The following is a 14,506-nucleotide window of genomic DNA, read 5'->3' on the forward strand; positions in this document are numbered from 1 at the left end:
AGCGGGCTCAGGTACCTGGCCCAGCCTCCCCCTGGGAATCCCATCCCTGCACCTCCCGACCCGGGAGGGGCACTTGCCACCCTGAATGGCCAGCACAGATCTTTCCCTGTCACCCCAAGTCAAGCCACGACCTCCCTGCCCCCGCTCTGGAGAACACTCCGGATGGGTGGGGAAGTGTAATGGGGGAAGGACCTGTTGCAAGACATCTTCAAATACACTAGACTCTCTCCCAGAGGAAAACAGCTCGGCCACATCCCGGGCTGCTGGGGCAGGGTGTGACAAGGTCGAGGACTACTCAGGAGAGCTCCGTTCCTCCCAGCAAAGCAGCACACACATGGCCCGGCTCAGACTTTACTTGTGCTGCCCCCACTTCAGGGGGGAGGGGGTGCCACAGAGGCAGCAAGACAGCCCCAGACCTCTTAGGATCCTGGGGCAAAAGACCCCTTGGGGCCTCCACAAAGCTCACCCAACCCTGGGAGCTACTGAGTCAGCACACAAGAACGAGTTCATCCACTACCCAAATACGGTCCTCGCCACCACCCCAGGCTCAGTGTCCACGGTGCCGCAGGGCGGGGTGGCTGCGCGTGGCTGTCTGGCGTGGGTCACTGTGTGGTCAGTTCTTGTTGGCTCTCTTCTGCACTACCACTGGCTCAGACAGTGTCTGGTGCTGAAGCTGCTCAATCAGCCTCTCCACGTAGACCTTGAACAGAGGAGTCGGGTCCTATGGGAGTGAGACAGCGTCAGGATAAGTTGCTCTGGGGAAGGTCCGAATCCAGTTGGCCAAACACCAAGAGGAATCTGGCACAAGAAGACTGGACCCCTCAGGCTTGGCTACAGCCACCGGTCCAGAGGACAGTGACCCTGTCCATGAGACAGGGGCCACCTTCCCTTGGGACATAGGGATCAGGCATCTGTGGCTACAGTTAAGGTGGCAGAGAACAGGGGCAGTGGCTGCTGTGCCGTGTGGGTTCCCTTTCCCAGTAGCGACCACAAGCTCAGACCCTTCTAGGGTACACACACAAAAAGACCTCAACTAGGGGCACCTAGGGGCTTAGTCGGTCAAGCTTCTGGCTTCCGCTCAGGTCATGATCTCATGGCTCACGAGTTCGAGCCCCGTGTCAAGCTCTGTGCTGACATCTCACAGCCTGGAGCCTGCTTTGGAGTCTGTGTCTCCCTCTCTCTCTGCCCCTCCCCTGCTCACGCTCTTTCTCTCTCTCAAATAAACATTAAAAAAGAAAAAAAAAAAAAAAAAAGAAAGACCTCAACTCGCTAACAGGAAGACCACAGGGCAAGAAGGCGTTAGGCAGCCAAATAAACCAAAGGTGCCACCAAGAGTCTTTCTGTCCATAAACTTATGAAGCTAGCCGGGGGCGGGGTGGGGGTGGTAGACAGGAGAGGGTCAGACCCTCGAGGGGAGGGCACGTGCTACAGGGAACCCAAGACCATGGCTCCATTGGGGTGGCTCCTCCCCAGACCCACCCAGGGCAGTGGCCACCAGCCCAGGTTCCCCAAGGCAGCCCTGCCCCCACCCCATCTGCCTGCTGGTACTCAGCGGTTGGTGCTCACACATGCTCACCTGCTCCTCCAGGAGCCTCTGCTTCTCCAAAGCCTCGTCTAGCGTCAGGCCGACCCACTCAGCCTCTGCCTCTGGGATGACAAACTCCTGCACAGGAGGGACCAGGCCCACAATGAGGCCAGAGGCACCAGCCAACGGGGCCCTCAAGGAGCAGAAAGTACGAGCCAAAGCCCTTACCTTGTACTTTTCATAGATGGCCGCCCGCTTCTTGGGGTTGTCTGGGTGCAGCTGGGGGTCCTGTCGGGCCAGCCGCAGCAGCATCCCTCTCTTCAGGTCCATCCCGAACTTGGAACACAGGTCCTCCTTCGGAGTCTGGCAGGAGGCTACGCGTGGGGCCAGGTGTGGCTGGCCATGCCCCGCCCACCCGAGGGCTGACCCCACCAGGCGCCTCCCCGGCTGGTGGAGGGCCCCAGGCCGTCACAGGACAAAGGACTGTGAGCTGACACAGGTGTGCCCCACCAAGTCTCTCACTAGCCAGGAGACTCCACTGTGTGCTGACCCGACGAGCCCTGACCCCCCCTCCCCGCTTGCCTTGAGGATGTAGAAGTCGAACCCGTAAGCCTCGTCAATAAGGTCCAGGGTCCGCATGGTCACTGTGATGGTGAATTTCGTGTCCAGTATCTCACTATAGAGCTGGCGCTGAAACAGCTGTGGTTTCCACACCTTCTTCACCCTCTTGGAGAGCTAAAGGAACAACAGAGAACCTACCTGAGACTCAGGACACGGAGCCAGAGGACCAGCCCCCACCTGTGGACCCAGAGATCAGCTTCTCCTCAGCCAGTCTGGCACCTCCTGACCCTGCCTGGGTTGCTGGTGCGTGTTCCACATGTACGACCATAACTCCGCGGTCCACAGGCCATCACATTCCAAACCAGGGACCAAGGGACCAAGGGCAAAGGGAGATGTCAGCCTGAGAGCCACCAGGCAGGGGCTGCACCGTGCACAGGGCTGACGTCCTAAGTGCGATGACAAGGTGGTAGTGCCAGCCGTGTACGTGTCACAGACACACTGTGGCATGTCAAGCCAACAGGTGACTGAAGACCTGACCTCCCCCTACCTCCTCTCACGCACAGATCCCCTCACGCCTCATCCCTACACTTGATCTCATACCCACCCCAGGGTCTCTGCACTTACTGTTTCTGGTACAGACCACCGCCCTGTCTCAGGATACCCAACTGGCTTCTCAGAGTAACGTTTGCCAGGAACGCATCTTCACAAATGAGCATGCCTCTTCAACGGAGCGGTGTCTGCACCATACTGTAAGCGTACCACCCCGCCCCTGGCCCTCCACGCTCACCTTTGGAGCACAGCACTGAGCCCGGAGCAGCAAAACCCAGAGGAGCGGCCCCCCGCCCCCACCCCCAGCCTGTCCTGCTCACGTACCTTGTCGTTGTTGGTGTATCTGTGACCCAGGACCCAGCCCTCCCCACCCCAGAGCCCCAGCTGGGACTCTGGCGGGTAGTAAATGGGAACGGGCACATCCTCCACACGCTCCCGCTGCCCATTCTTGGGGTTGATCTTGAACTTAACCCCGTGCGGCCTGTAGTGCACAGGAGTGGGCGTTCGCGCAGGCTCCTGCGAGCGCAGGTAGTGCCGGGGCAAGCGGGAGCAGATACCCTCCCGCAGCCGGAGCTGTTTCCAAAGGCCAACCGGGACCTTGTGCAGGGGCATCGCGGCGAGCCTGGAAGGGGGCAGGGGGGCAAGGGGCGGGGGGCGGGCCGCCGTCACTCCGCAGCCCGGCCGCACTCCGGCCCTGACCCCCGACGCCAGCTGGTAGACTCCCGATCCCGACCCAGACCTCCGACACCAGACCCCTGACTCCCGCCCCCGCCGCCCCCCGCGCGGCCTCTACCTCCGACCCCGACTCCGACCTCCGACCCAGACTATCGGCGCGGCCCTGACCCTCGACGCCGGCCTCTTGACTTCTGACCCCGACCCGGACTCCCCGCGCGGCTTCGCCCCCCGCCCCCTGACTCTAGACCCTGGCCCCGACCTGCGGCCCCTACTCAGCCCCAGTGACCCGAACCGCGGACCCTCCGACCCCTGCACCGCCTACCTCTCCAAGTTCCGCGCCCCACCGGAACCAGAAGTCCTGACGCAGAGCTTGGCCCGCTATCCGCCGCTGACTGGCTGAAAAGCCCGTCCGTCTACCCTCGTCCCGCCCCCTTTCCCGCCTTTAGGGACCGTGCAAAAAGTCCTGCAGTGACGGCGGCGGCTCCAGGCACCATCAGCAAATGAGGCCCCTTTTGCCTCGAGCGGAGCGGGGGGCAGGGCGGGGCGGAGCTTGTCATCCCAGGTCCCACTCCCCCTCCTCCCCGAAGGAGAGCAGAAATCAATGAAAAACGCTTGTGTCTTGAAATATCACTGTAGAATATTAAATTCATCAATCACAGCGAAAGAAGGGCTACATAAAAATATGTCCTCTTGTCTTAAAATTTTTTACCCCCCAAAACACCTTATATAAATGTCTCCCCTTTACAAGCCTTGAGTGACCTAGTGGCCAAGTGCAGGGTGAAAGGGGTGGGGGAGGCCTCCAGGGAGGCCACACCTTGGACAGGACCAAGAAGGGACACCCCCCTCCCCCTCCCCCCCCTCCCCCCCCCCCCCCCCCCCCCCCCCCCCCCCCCCGTAGCCAGTAGGCAGGATGGGCTGGGCTGCATGCCTGCACACCACCCACAGCGGCCTCGCTTCCTGTGGCCACGCCCCTGGTCCTATAGCAGCAGCCCACTGCAGTTTTGTCTTAGGGGAGGGGCAGGGCACTGACCCTGGGGCAGTCAGCCCCCCTTATCCTGCTTCTCCCACAGAGAAGGTGCTGTCTTAGGGGAGGGGCAGGGCACTGACCCTGGGGCAGTCAGCCCCCCTTATCCTGCTTCTCCCACAGAGGAGGCATAAAGGCCCAGCCAGATCTCTGGGAAGCCCCTCCCCAAACACACAGTTGAGCCCGGTACAGGGCTATAGTCATCACCTCCACTCCGGGGAGCAACTCATGCTTCTGAGTTCCAAAGGTCCCAGGAACCCCAGGGAAAGCTGAAGGCACGGACCTGGGGCAAAGTGTGCCAGGTGGTATCACACCCCTAGAGCAGCTCGGCAGCCCCTCCCAAAGAAGCCCTTCTCAAGGGCCTGCAGCTCCAAAGCTGAGAGCCAAAGGGAGGGGTAGGGCAGGACCAGACAGCCAAATGCCAGCCTCTCCATGTCACTCATGGCAGCCCCAGTGCCCATCAGCTCCCTGGGGACTACAGACACCTCCCCCCACACTATTGCATCGGTGGGAAGCATCCCCATGCTTGAGGAAGGCTGGCATCAGGGACGCAGGGAGGGCACAGCTCCCAGGCCCAGTGGGGCGGGGCCTGTGGGAGGTGAGCTCAGGTGTCCCTTGTCCCCTTGGGTGTCACATCACAACCTCACAGGGGAATGGGGCAATGGGGGAGTCTTTCTCCACATGTCCAAGCATCTCTACGCCAGAAGAACACAGAACCTGGCCCTGTATGGTACCTGTGGTCTCCAGGCAGCCAGGCCCAGGCCCCAGGGGCCCCTGCAGACACCAGCTGGGACCTGTGGAGGGGCCACGGGAGCCAGCACCTGGCAGGCACAAGGCAGGTGGGAGGTGTGGTCCTCTCCCCAGGAGGAGGCAAAAGGGTGCACAGGGCAATTTTATTCAGTTGGAAATCGGTCTGGACAGACTCGTTCTTCGGTCATATCCCTGGCCAGTGAGGTTCATCATCACAGCCGCAGGCGTCCCCAAGCCGGCCAGGTCACGTCACCGCGTACAGCTCCTCTCGGTGGCTCTTACAGATCTGATAGCGGCACGTGAGCTTCTGCGAGCAGGCCCAGGGCTTGGTGTGCTCCTCTCGCGGCGGCAGCAGGAAGGCCGCACTTCCCGCCAGCAGCATGTGCCAGATGCTGTGGGTGTAGTAATAGTTGTCACTGGTCATCATAGAGGTGTAGATGGCCACAGCCACAGCGGCCATGGAGATGCCAGGCAGGAGGAAAAAGCCCCAGCGCTGCCAGGAGGTCGGGTAGCACTGGTGCCGGTGCCCGCAGCGGTACACCTGGAGGAAACCGCCTGTGAGCGACGGCACAGGAGGCTGTGGACACAGTTCCCAGGGGCCCACCGGGTCTGGGCAGTGGGGCCGTGTGTGGCTGCTTGGAGAGGACTCAAGGCCAGGACTTGGGCCCAGGCCCAGAGACATGGCCAGAACGAAGGGCCAGGCTCTCTTCCCCCGGGGAAAGAGTCTGTGGGGAGCCCCGATTCTCTCCAATCCCGCCCCCCCCCCCGGGGCCAGGGGGCTGGGCAGGACCTGCCCCAGCTCCTTACCCACATGGTGACCATAACCACAAAGGCAAAGAGACAAGGCCCCATCATATTCCAGGCACCCCTGCGGTCCAGCTGCAAGGACATGGCGAAGACCAGTGTGCCCAGGAGAAACAGGACCTGGGCAAGACACAGGGATGACCGCAGGCTCACATGGACCCTCAGCCAGAGTCATTCCTGACAGAACATGGTCTAGCAGGACAGGTGGACCGGGCATGTGTGCCATCCCCCCGCCCCCCGCCCCGCCCAGGCTGCTGCCCCGCTCTGTCCTGCTCTGCTGGCTGGGAGGGAGGGGCCTCTCGTCCAGCTCGCGCGTTGCCGGGACCCCGCGCTCCCACCGATCTGTCCACAGGTGGATTTCTCAGGCACAAACTTGGCCAGGCAAGGTACCGGGGGCACGTGTCTCTATCAGCCAGGGCCAGCTGATGCAGAAAAGTCCCCAAAATGTCCCGAGCACCAGGGACTGCAGGAGCAGAGCTGGGGCTTATTGGGGAGATCTGGCCTAGGGGTGGGGCTCTAGGCCTCGTCTCCGAATGGGGCTCTGGGAGAGACCGGCTGGGGCCCTCACTGCACCCTGCCCACCACCTTTCTTTCCTGGCGGCCTCCAAGCAGCAGCCCCCTCACCGCTACCGGCACCTTCTGCCAGCAGGCAAATGGTCATCACAAGAGATGAGCAGTTTCTAAGAGCTGAGCCTGCTTTCTGGGGTCTTCTTCAACGTGCTGCATGCCGGGCCTCTGCTCCCCTAGAGCCCAGACTCGGGTGTCAGGAGCCACTCACATGTTTCAAGGCCGCCTTCAGCCGCGCCATGCAGAGGATGGTGACCCAGATGGACACCCCAGAGCCCAGAAAGTCGCAGTACTGCAATGTGTCATAGCTGAGGATGCACAGCACCGCCTCCCCGGGCTGGTCACAGGCATGGTAGAACTGCGGAGCAAGCAGGCCGGTGAGCGGCAGCCCATCCCCCCCCTCCCCTGCCCCCACCCAAGTCCCCAGGGGAGTGAGGCCAGCCTACTGTGGAGAAGAACATGGTGTAGGCATAGACGGAGGCCTCCACCAGGAGGAGGCGGTGCACGGAGATGGCAATGGGAGCCAGGAACATGAGGTTGCTGAGGGTGAGAAGGAGGGTGGCCACCCTCTGCTGGGCCACCGTCTGGGCTGTGCTGTTGTCCGTGCAGCTCCACCCACGCCAGCCTGTGGGCCAATGCGACGCCAAGGGGGCTGAGGCCAGGAGAGGGGGCGTACCCCTCACCTAGAGCTCTGCACAGAAGCCCCCTCCTCACCCAGGAGCAGGCTGGGACAGACTGGGGCAGGTGTGGGCAGGGGAGTCCAAGGTCAGGAGGCAGCACTATGCCTGGGGGTGCCACTCTGTGCCTGTGGGGGGACTGAGGAGACACGGTAGGAATGGGGAGGGGGCGTGTGCACTTGTTCTGCAGGGTCACTCTCCAGCCGCGGCAGAGCTGACGTGGGCTCCCAGAGGTCGGCGCCGGGCTCAGAAGCCAAGGGGAAAACGTCTACAGGCAGGGCGCCTGGCTGGCTCAGCCAGAGGAACATGCAACTCTTGATCTCAAGGTCATGAGTTTGAGCCCCACGTGTAGAGATTACTTAAATAAATAAACTTAAAAAAAAAAAAGTGGGGGCGCCCGGGTGGCTAAGTCGGTCAAGTGACCGACTCCTGATGTTGGCTAGAGTCACCATCTCACAGTTCGTCAGTTCAAGCCCCGTGTCGGGCTGGGTGCTGACAGTGTAGAGCCTGCTTGGAATTTTCTCTCTCTCCCTCTCTGTCTCTCCCCTCCCCCACTCAGGCTCTCTCTCTCTCTCTCCCAAAATAAATCAATAAACTTGACAAAGAAAGTGTCTGGAAGCACCCAGGCCTGGCGCTCACCTGCCTTGCAGCTGCAGCCTGCATACAAGTAGCTGTGTCTGCGCAGCAGAAGACACTGGCCATAGGGTCCACAGTCATTCAGGCAAGGCACCAAGTACAAGGTGGTCTCCACGAGGACCGAGGTCTGCTCACACTCCCTGTGAGGAAGGAGCCACAGGAGGGCTAGCTGCTGACAGCTGGTAGCCAGTCCCCTGTCACTGCTCCCAGCAGGCTCTCGGACGCACGACCCCAGACTCGAGGCCCCCAGGCTCCAAGCCTCAGAGGTCGGCAGCTGTGAGCTCTGCTGAGGCCGAGATGCCCTGTCCCCATTGCTATTCCCTGAGTCCCAGTCTCCCAGGGCTGTGCCTGGACTGGTACCCCTCCTTGTGTCCTGATGCCCAGGGCTGCAGCAAGGAGAGTGACCAGATGGAGGAGAGGGACCCTTCACAACCCCCAGGGGGCAACTGACCCCGTGGGGCTTGTAGAAAGCTTGGTCACTCCCAGACTTGGACCTGGGCAGCCCCAGGCATGGTCCTGATGCAATGATCCAGCTGCCTGCCCCAGCCGGTAGCCCCCGCGTGTACTTACTCAGGACTCTCGGGGCATACGAGCTGCAGGGAGAGGTACCAGTTGTCTGTCTCTGGATAGGGGATGACGAGGTCGGCCTGGCGTGACGAGGCGCTCAGAGACAGGGGGTAGCCCTGGAAGAAGGCTGTAGGGAAGTGGGAAGGCGTGATCAGAGGTGGCCAGAGGGGCTGGCCTGGGTTGCTTGGCCAGATGCTGCCTGCCCGTACCTGTAGTGCAGTTGAGCGACGTGTTGAAGCTGAGGAAGGGCGAGGCCGCATTCACGCAGACCACGACCAAGGTGTTGTTGGTGACCGCGGTCTGGAAGGAGAGGCCGTGCACAGTCAGCCCCAGCCCCGGGGCAGCTGCCCAAAGTTCCCGCTCTGTCTGGTGCTGGGCACCATTGTCTGTGGCTCCTGCTGGCCCAGGGTCCCGCCGGGACCCTTCCTTACAGGCCAGCAGACACCCAGGCTGATCCCACACACAGCCCCATTCCCTTAGATACAGCCTATAGAACAGGCCTTCCCTTCCTGAAAAAGAACCCCTATTCTGCCCCAACACCCGTTGGGGTCATCTTGTTGCCTGAAAGGCTGACCTTGTCCCCGCGCCAAAGTCAGCGCAGGAAGACCTGAGCCGCATCCCTCAGCCCAGCCAGGTGTGAGCCCGGAGCTGAGCCAGGCCACAGGGTGCTCCCAGACAAAGGTACCTGGTTGGCCTGCAGGGAGACGGTGAGGGAGCCCCCGCTGTCCATGCCAGTGTTGAGGTGCAGCCGCAGCACCGAGGGCACGGCTGACCGCACCAGCATGGAGACCCTGTCCACGGGCCGGAAGCGTACAGATACCACGTCCATGTCTTCTCGAAGGACCGGGTAGCTCATGAGGCAGAAGGGCCCGCTGCCCAGCCTGCTGCTCCTGCCCGGGCCACGGGAGCCGGGGCTTGGGGGCAGCAGGCCAGCGGAGGCGTTACAGCTCTGGTTTGTGCCGCTCGGCAAGAGGTGCTGGGAGTTCAGGGTCCACGGCCTGCAGGCTGTCAGGAGGACAAGGGGCTCAGGCGCAGGAAGGCCCGGGGGTTGGTGGCAGGGGGCAGAGTCACCCGCACCCTGCCCTCTCCACGCGGCCCACCTGTGAGCGCAGCTACAGCCCTGAAGGCCACTGACACATGAGGCCCGGCCAGGCTCCTGGCTGTCACTTGCAGCCACCGGTCCCAGGGCGGCGAAGGCAACAGCAGGTGGCAGGCCCAACTGGGGCTAACGCACGTTAGCACCTTCTGGAAGTTCCTGGGCAGGGTGGCCGAGCCCACAGTAAGGCGAACAGGGCAGCCCAGACTCCCGTTGGTCGCACAGCCCTGCAGCTCCAGCCGCAGCTCCCGGGTATTCTCAGGGATGAAGATTCTGCGGCCAAGGGGATGCGGTCTCGCTCAGGCCCTGTGGCCCCCAGCGCCCTCCTGTGTCACTCTCACCCGGGATGTTGCCCAAAGGGGGCTGGGCATCCGGCCCCGAGACCCAGGCCCACACACTGAGGATGGTGGGAGCTCCCACTCTACCCAACCTGGAGGCTTGGCCTCCCCAAGGGCCCCACTCACTTGAGGTAGCTGGGGTGGGACAGGAGAGTCTGTGGAAGGGGGACATCAGGCTCCAGGATGAACACCTCGACTGCCCGCAGGACAAGCATGTCCGGCTGGAAGATGTAGGCACAGGTGGGCACAAAACCCTAGGGAGAGAGTGAAGTTCGGGGGAGAAGAAAAGGCAGACATGGGGCAGTCAGGGCCAGACCAGAGGGCCCAGGTGTGGAACAGGGGGCAGGCAGGACGGGACCAGAGCAGGGCAGCAGAACCCAGAGAGAAGTCCGCCCTGAGGAGGGCAAAGACGGCCACTGGGCACTCATGCACTGAGGGCCCTGTCCCCCCACCGCCGGAAGGCAGCCCCCTTACCTTCACCTCAATCTTCTGGGATGAGGGCGGCAGGTGGGCGGCCACAAACCAGTCCCCGGGTGCTGGGTGGGAGATGTTGACGGACGCGTTGCTCTGCAGCATCTTGATGAGGAAGGAGGGCTGCACGGAGGTGTTGGCGGGGAAGCTGGTGTCCAGAGGGTTGATGACAGGAGGGGCGCCATAACGGAAGTACCTGGAGGCAGGGAGAGCAGGACAGGCGTCGGGCGTGGAGCGTGGGAGAGCCTGGGCGGGCAGGCGGGCGGGCGGGCGGGCACCTACACAGTGATCTCCACGTCGGTGCACGCAGGGCCACCGCCCCGGGACACTTGCAGCAGCCAGCGCAGCAGCACGGTGTCCGGGGGCACGCGGAAATGGAAGAGCCTGGCGCTTCCGTACCAGCTGTAGAAAGACAGCTTCTGTGGGGACTGTGAGAACTGCTCCGACACCAGCCTGACGTCTGCGGGGACACGGCGCCGTCAGCCAGGCCAGCCCCCACGTCCTCACGGAGGCCGCGACAGGCGCCCGGCGTGCTGACTCTGACCTCTCGCTGTCCCCGGCAGCCCCGGCGGCTGGCTCTCGCTCGGCAGGGGCCCGGGACTCACGAGTTGTCCCTCTGCCATCACACTCCCACTCAGCTTCCACGCATCCAACGTCTCCACCCCCGCCATCCATCTCTCCGCGGCTCGGGCTCTGACCCTGAAGCCATTTCTCTGCCACCTCTGCCCAGACCACCCACATCCCGCCCACTGGGCACCCCTTATCACTGTAGCAGCTTCCAGAACGAGTCCCCCAGCATGTCACCCCAAATGCCTCAGACCTTAGAAGCAGGACAGACCTCATCCTGCCTGTCCCCCGACCCCCACCTTCTGCACGCTGTCATGGCCTCACTCAGTCCCCCTCACACTGCAGCCCTGGCAGGTCTGGGGCCAAGAGGTGGAGGCTGAGGGACGTAGGGAGTGTTCGGGGTGGGAGCCCAGCCCCAGCCTCACATCTGCCCTGGGCACCGGATACCGGAATGGTCCCCCACCTCCTCAGATCCTCCCTGCCCCGTTCTGTGGAGCCTGTGGGGCCTGCCGTGGTTGCACCTGACAGGTGAGGGGATTCAAGTCTGGAGGCTGGCCACCTGTTCAGGCCCATGATGACTTGAGCCTGAATCCCCACCAACCCAGAGAGGTGGCAAGCGGAGACCCTGGGGGGAGGGGAACCCTGGCCAGCCGTGAAGACAGAGGGGGGACAGCTGGTTCCCATGCCTTAGTAGGTATGTGTCCATGCAGAGTGGCACGGACAAGGCAGGGGCCCCTGGCAGCAGACTGCCTGCGGCCCCAGCCTGGGGCGCCCCTGTGCCCACCCTCGGAACACCTCTCAGGTCTCCACCACGGTGGCTCCCTGGCTCACCTCCCCTCCCCCCCTACACATGTGCACTGACACTCAGTTGTTGCCACACCAACCTTTTGAGGACTGGCTCAGTGTCCGGGGGCTCGGCACAGAGGCCCGAGGCCCCAGCCTAGACTAGGCCCCTCCTGGGAGTGTCCACTCACTGAGTACAACCTGCACCAGGACCGGTGCCCGACACCATGAATGTGCCCCCCAAACCCTCCCTCTTGGGGTTCCCACCCTGGGTGTTCTCTGTGCTCTTGGGGGCAGCCAAGCAGATGTGGGGTCCAGCCATGAGGCGCCCGGGTTGTGTGCCGGGGAGTCCAGGCCCAGCAGCAGCTCAGACCTCATGCCTCCTGTGACCTTGAGTGTCCCTTCCTTTCTCTGGGTTCCAGCTTCCTCGTGAGTTGGCTGAGGTGGATGGCACCACCCCCTCTCAGGTGCCCTGCCCTCCAAAGTTAATGGATATTAAAGTGCTCCTGGAAGAAATGCACTGTGGACACAGTAGGGTGTGGCTTCCTCTCCTCCAAGCTGACCTCTCTCTGCCCCACCAGGAGAGTGGCTGGCTGACACCACCCCAGCAGAGCAGGCCGGGCCCCTCAAGGTAAGCTGGAGGAGCAGGTCAGGGGGCCAGGTGACCAACCCTTCTGCCAGCCTGCTGACCTTCCCATGGAGTCACCTCAAGAAAAGACAGTAACCCACTTATGAAGTCAGTCTGAGTTCCAGAGGAGCTCCACACAGTGGGGTGTGAAGAGGTGGGCTCCATGCAGGACGAGCTCCAGACTTTCCATGTGGCTGCTGGCCACATGGTCCCATCCAGCGGTCTGTGGCCTGAATACTAGGAGGCCAGGAGCTACTGAACTAACACAAACTTCCCCCTGAGGCGGCTGTGGCCCTTAGGATAACATGATGAGAGGGGCCGAGAAAAGTGCTAGGGAGCTGAGGCAGGACAGCCCCCACCCCCACCTCAGGACCAGGGGGCCTGAGAGAAACAGGCAGCCAGCTGGGCCCCCAGTACCTTGACCTAAAAGTGCAAGGCCTTCTGGCCCCCACCAGCCCTGGGGTGCCAGCCTGAGCACACGTGGAATGCAGTTGGTAGCTCTGAAGTTTCAGCAGGTGCATGAGAGATGAGACCTGCTCAAGGTCACCCTAAGAAGCAGAACCCTTCCAGCCCCTCAGCACCCCAGCTCTACAGCCCGACCTCCCTTCCCAAGATACCCAGGCACTCATCTTGCTGAACACCAGGCGATTAGCACATTACCTCTGATATCAGGGAGCACAGGCTTCATGCACACCAGCCCTGCCCCACAGTCCCCTCCGAGGACACAGGGTTACAGGGAAAGGAAAGAAAGTCCCTGAGCCTGTCCTGGGAACCCAAGTGAGGGCACACTACCCCACACACTCTGAAGCAGGACAGGGACCCAGTGCACAGACCCTAGAAGCCAGGGCCACACAGCTGCCTGCCCCCTCAGCAGGCCTGGGAGGTGAGGGGCTGCCCCAAGTTTTCCATCTCCCTAAGCCCCTCACCAGTGAGCCCTCATCCAGCCCTGAACCCAGGATGGAGAAAAAGGTGCATGTGAGGGTGACAATATGCAATCCAATGGAGCAGTTGAATCGGGGGGCCAGTCTCAGGGGAAAACACCTTTCATTTCAAGCTGTGCCAAGCTCAGAAACCGGAGGCACAGCCCTCAAGGAAATAGGAGCTTGGACGGTTTCAGAGAAGGGGGGGAGAGGCAGGGAGCCAGGGAGTGGAGGGAGAGAGCTCCAGGCTGTGCTGGATAAGCCACCTGCTGCCCAGAGGGGCATCTGGGCCCCCCTAACCCAGCCAGCCCAGCCAGCGGCCCTCAGGAAGACCCAGGCCACAGTCAGGGGAGACCACTCGGCACTCCCAGGGTCTTATCTCAGGCGGGTCAGAGGGGCAGCGTCTCCAGGTCTAGGGGGGGCTCAGCCCAGGGTGCGGACTCTCAAGGGGCAGAACCACCTGGCCCACCAGGCCCCTCAGGTCCACCGGGGAGCCAGCCTCCAAGAAACAGTGCCAGGTGTTCAAAGTCACTGCACTTGTCGCCGTGGGAGGGGTGAAGACGCGGCCCCACTCCAGGATCTAAGCAACTTTCTCCCAACTCCGCCCTTCTCAGAGGCCACATGAGGGCCCTGGATCCCACCACACAGCCCTTCTTCCCAGCGGGCCTTGCGGCTAGACCCTGGGTTGAGTGCCCCTGCACCCCTCCACCTCCGCGTCCCTCCGCGCGGCAGTCGTGCCCTACCGAAAGGCGTTGGGAGGAAGCAGAAAGGGAGAGCGCACTACGAGGGGCCCGTCTGGCCGAACCCGGCCCTGGGGACAGTGCAGGGGGCGCTGCCGTCCTTGCCACCCCGACTGCCCACCAGGGGATGCTCACAAGGGCTTGTCCTTAGGTCCCAGCCCGGCGTGGGGACCTGGGCCCCGGGCCCGCGCCAGGTGAGCGCACAGGCGACCCCAGGTGAGTCACAATCCCGACCCCGCCCCCTTCCCGGCTGCCGCCGGCCGCCCCCCGCCTCCCCCCGCCCCACGGAGCCCTCAGGTCCGCGCGGGCTCACCGCTCTTCTTGGCGTCGCCGGCAGCCGCAGGCGGGGCCCCAGCGAGCAGCAGCAGCAGCAGCGGCCCCGCCACCGCGACCGCCACCGCCGCGCCCCGGGTCCCGGTCCCAGCCCGGCCCATGGCTCCGCGCTCGGCCCGGCGCTAACCGGACCGCGTCCCCGGCCGCCAGCCCCCGCCGCCGCCCGGGCAGCCTCCGCCGCCACTGCGGCCCCCGCCGCCGCTTCTGCCCCGGGCTCCCATCGTCCCGGCCGGTCCCAGCCGCCGGCGCCCCGGGCACTTCCGCCTGCGAGGCCCCGCCCCGCGGGTGCCCTGCC

At 63.2% G+C, this 14,506-nt stretch overlaps 2 protein-coding genes across 6 annotated transcripts; both read right to left on the bottom strand.

Annotated features, from left to right (window-relative positions):
• Positions 1-337: 337 nt before the first annotated feature.
• On the bottom strand, positions 338-4,148 carry MRPL28 (mitochondrial ribosomal protein L28). 2 transcript variants are annotated; one of them, XM_027043757.2, is made up of 6 exons: positions 3,633-4,148; positions 2,960-3,257; positions 2,108-2,260; positions 1,754-1,888; positions 1,577-1,663; positions 338-721 (listed from the first exon to the last, which is right to left on the bottom strand). In XM_027043757.2, exons 2-6 carry the CDS (start codon positions 3,245-3,247, stop codon positions 614-616), a joined length of 771 nt encoding a protein of 256 aa, XP_026899558.1. In that variant the 5' UTR covers positions 3,248-3,257; positions 3,633-4,148; the 3' UTR covers positions 338-613. The 2 variants fall into 2 exon arrangements, with proteins under 2 accessions (XP_026899558.1, XP_026899559.1); XM_027043758.2 differs by having other exon boundaries at positions 3,570-3,639.
• A 1,065-nt stretch (positions 4,149-5,213) lies between these two features.
• On the bottom strand, positions 5,214-14,389 carry PGAP6 (post-GPI attachment to proteins 6). 4 transcript variants are annotated; one of them, XM_053213207.1, is made up of 13 exons: positions 14,192-14,389; positions 10,523-10,700; positions 10,244-10,436; positions 9,896-10,023; positions 9,436-9,704; positions 9,021-9,340; positions 8,545-8,635; positions 8,339-8,462; positions 7,772-7,908; positions 6,902-7,107; positions 6,667-6,813; positions 5,892-6,008; positions 5,214-5,476 (listed from the first exon to the last, which is right to left on the bottom strand). In XM_053213207.1, the coding sequence occupies exons 1-13, from the start codon at positions 14,310-14,312 to the stop codon at positions 5,363-5,365; spliced, it is 2,145 nt and encodes a 714-aa protein (XP_053069182.1). In that variant the 5' UTR covers positions 14,313-14,389; the 3' UTR covers positions 5,214-5,362. The 4 variants fall into 4 exon arrangements, with proteins under 4 accessions (XP_053069182.1, XP_053069181.1, XP_026899554.1 ...); XM_053213206.1 differs by having other exon boundaries at positions 5,214-5,625; positions 14,192-14,386; XM_027043753.2 differs by having other exon boundaries at positions 5,214-5,625; positions 6,902-7,080; positions 14,192-14,380.
• Between the last annotated feature and the right edge of the window lie 117 nt (positions 14,390-14,506).

Source organism: Acinonyx jubatus, chromosome E3, assembly GCF_027475565.1.
Source record: "Acinonyx jubatus isolate Ajub_Pintada_27869175 chromosome E3, VMU_Ajub_asm_v1.0, whole genome shotgun sequence".
Lineage (NCBI taxonomy): Eukaryota > Metazoa > Chordata > Mammalia > Carnivora > Felidae > Acinonyx > Acinonyx jubatus.

Coding starts and splice junctions, on each gene's coding strand:
- MRPL28 (XM_027043757.2), bottom strand. CDS start 3,247: ATGCCCCTGCACAAGGTCCCGGTTGGCCTTTGGAAACAGCTCCGGCTG. Junction 2,261..2,959: donor GATACACCAACAACGACAAG/GTACGTGAGCAG, acceptor TTGTTCCTTTAG/CTCTCCAAGAGGGTGAAGAA. Junction 1,664..1,753: donor CCATCTATGAAAAGTACAAG/GTAAGGGCTTTG, acceptor CCTCCTGTGCAG/GAGTTTGTCATCCCAGAGGC.
- PGAP6 (XM_053213206.1), bottom strand. CDS start 14,312: ATGGGCCGGGCTGGGACCGGGACCCGGGGCGCGGCGGTGGCGGTCGCG. Junction 9,341..9,435: donor GGCTGTAGCTGCGCTCACAG/GTGGGCCGCGTG, acceptor TCCTCCTGACAG/CCTGCAGGCCGTGGACCCTG. Junction 5,626..5,891: donor TGGTTATGGTCACCATGTGG/GTAAGGAGCTGG, acceptor GGTTTCCTCCAG/GTGTACCGCTGCGGGCACCG.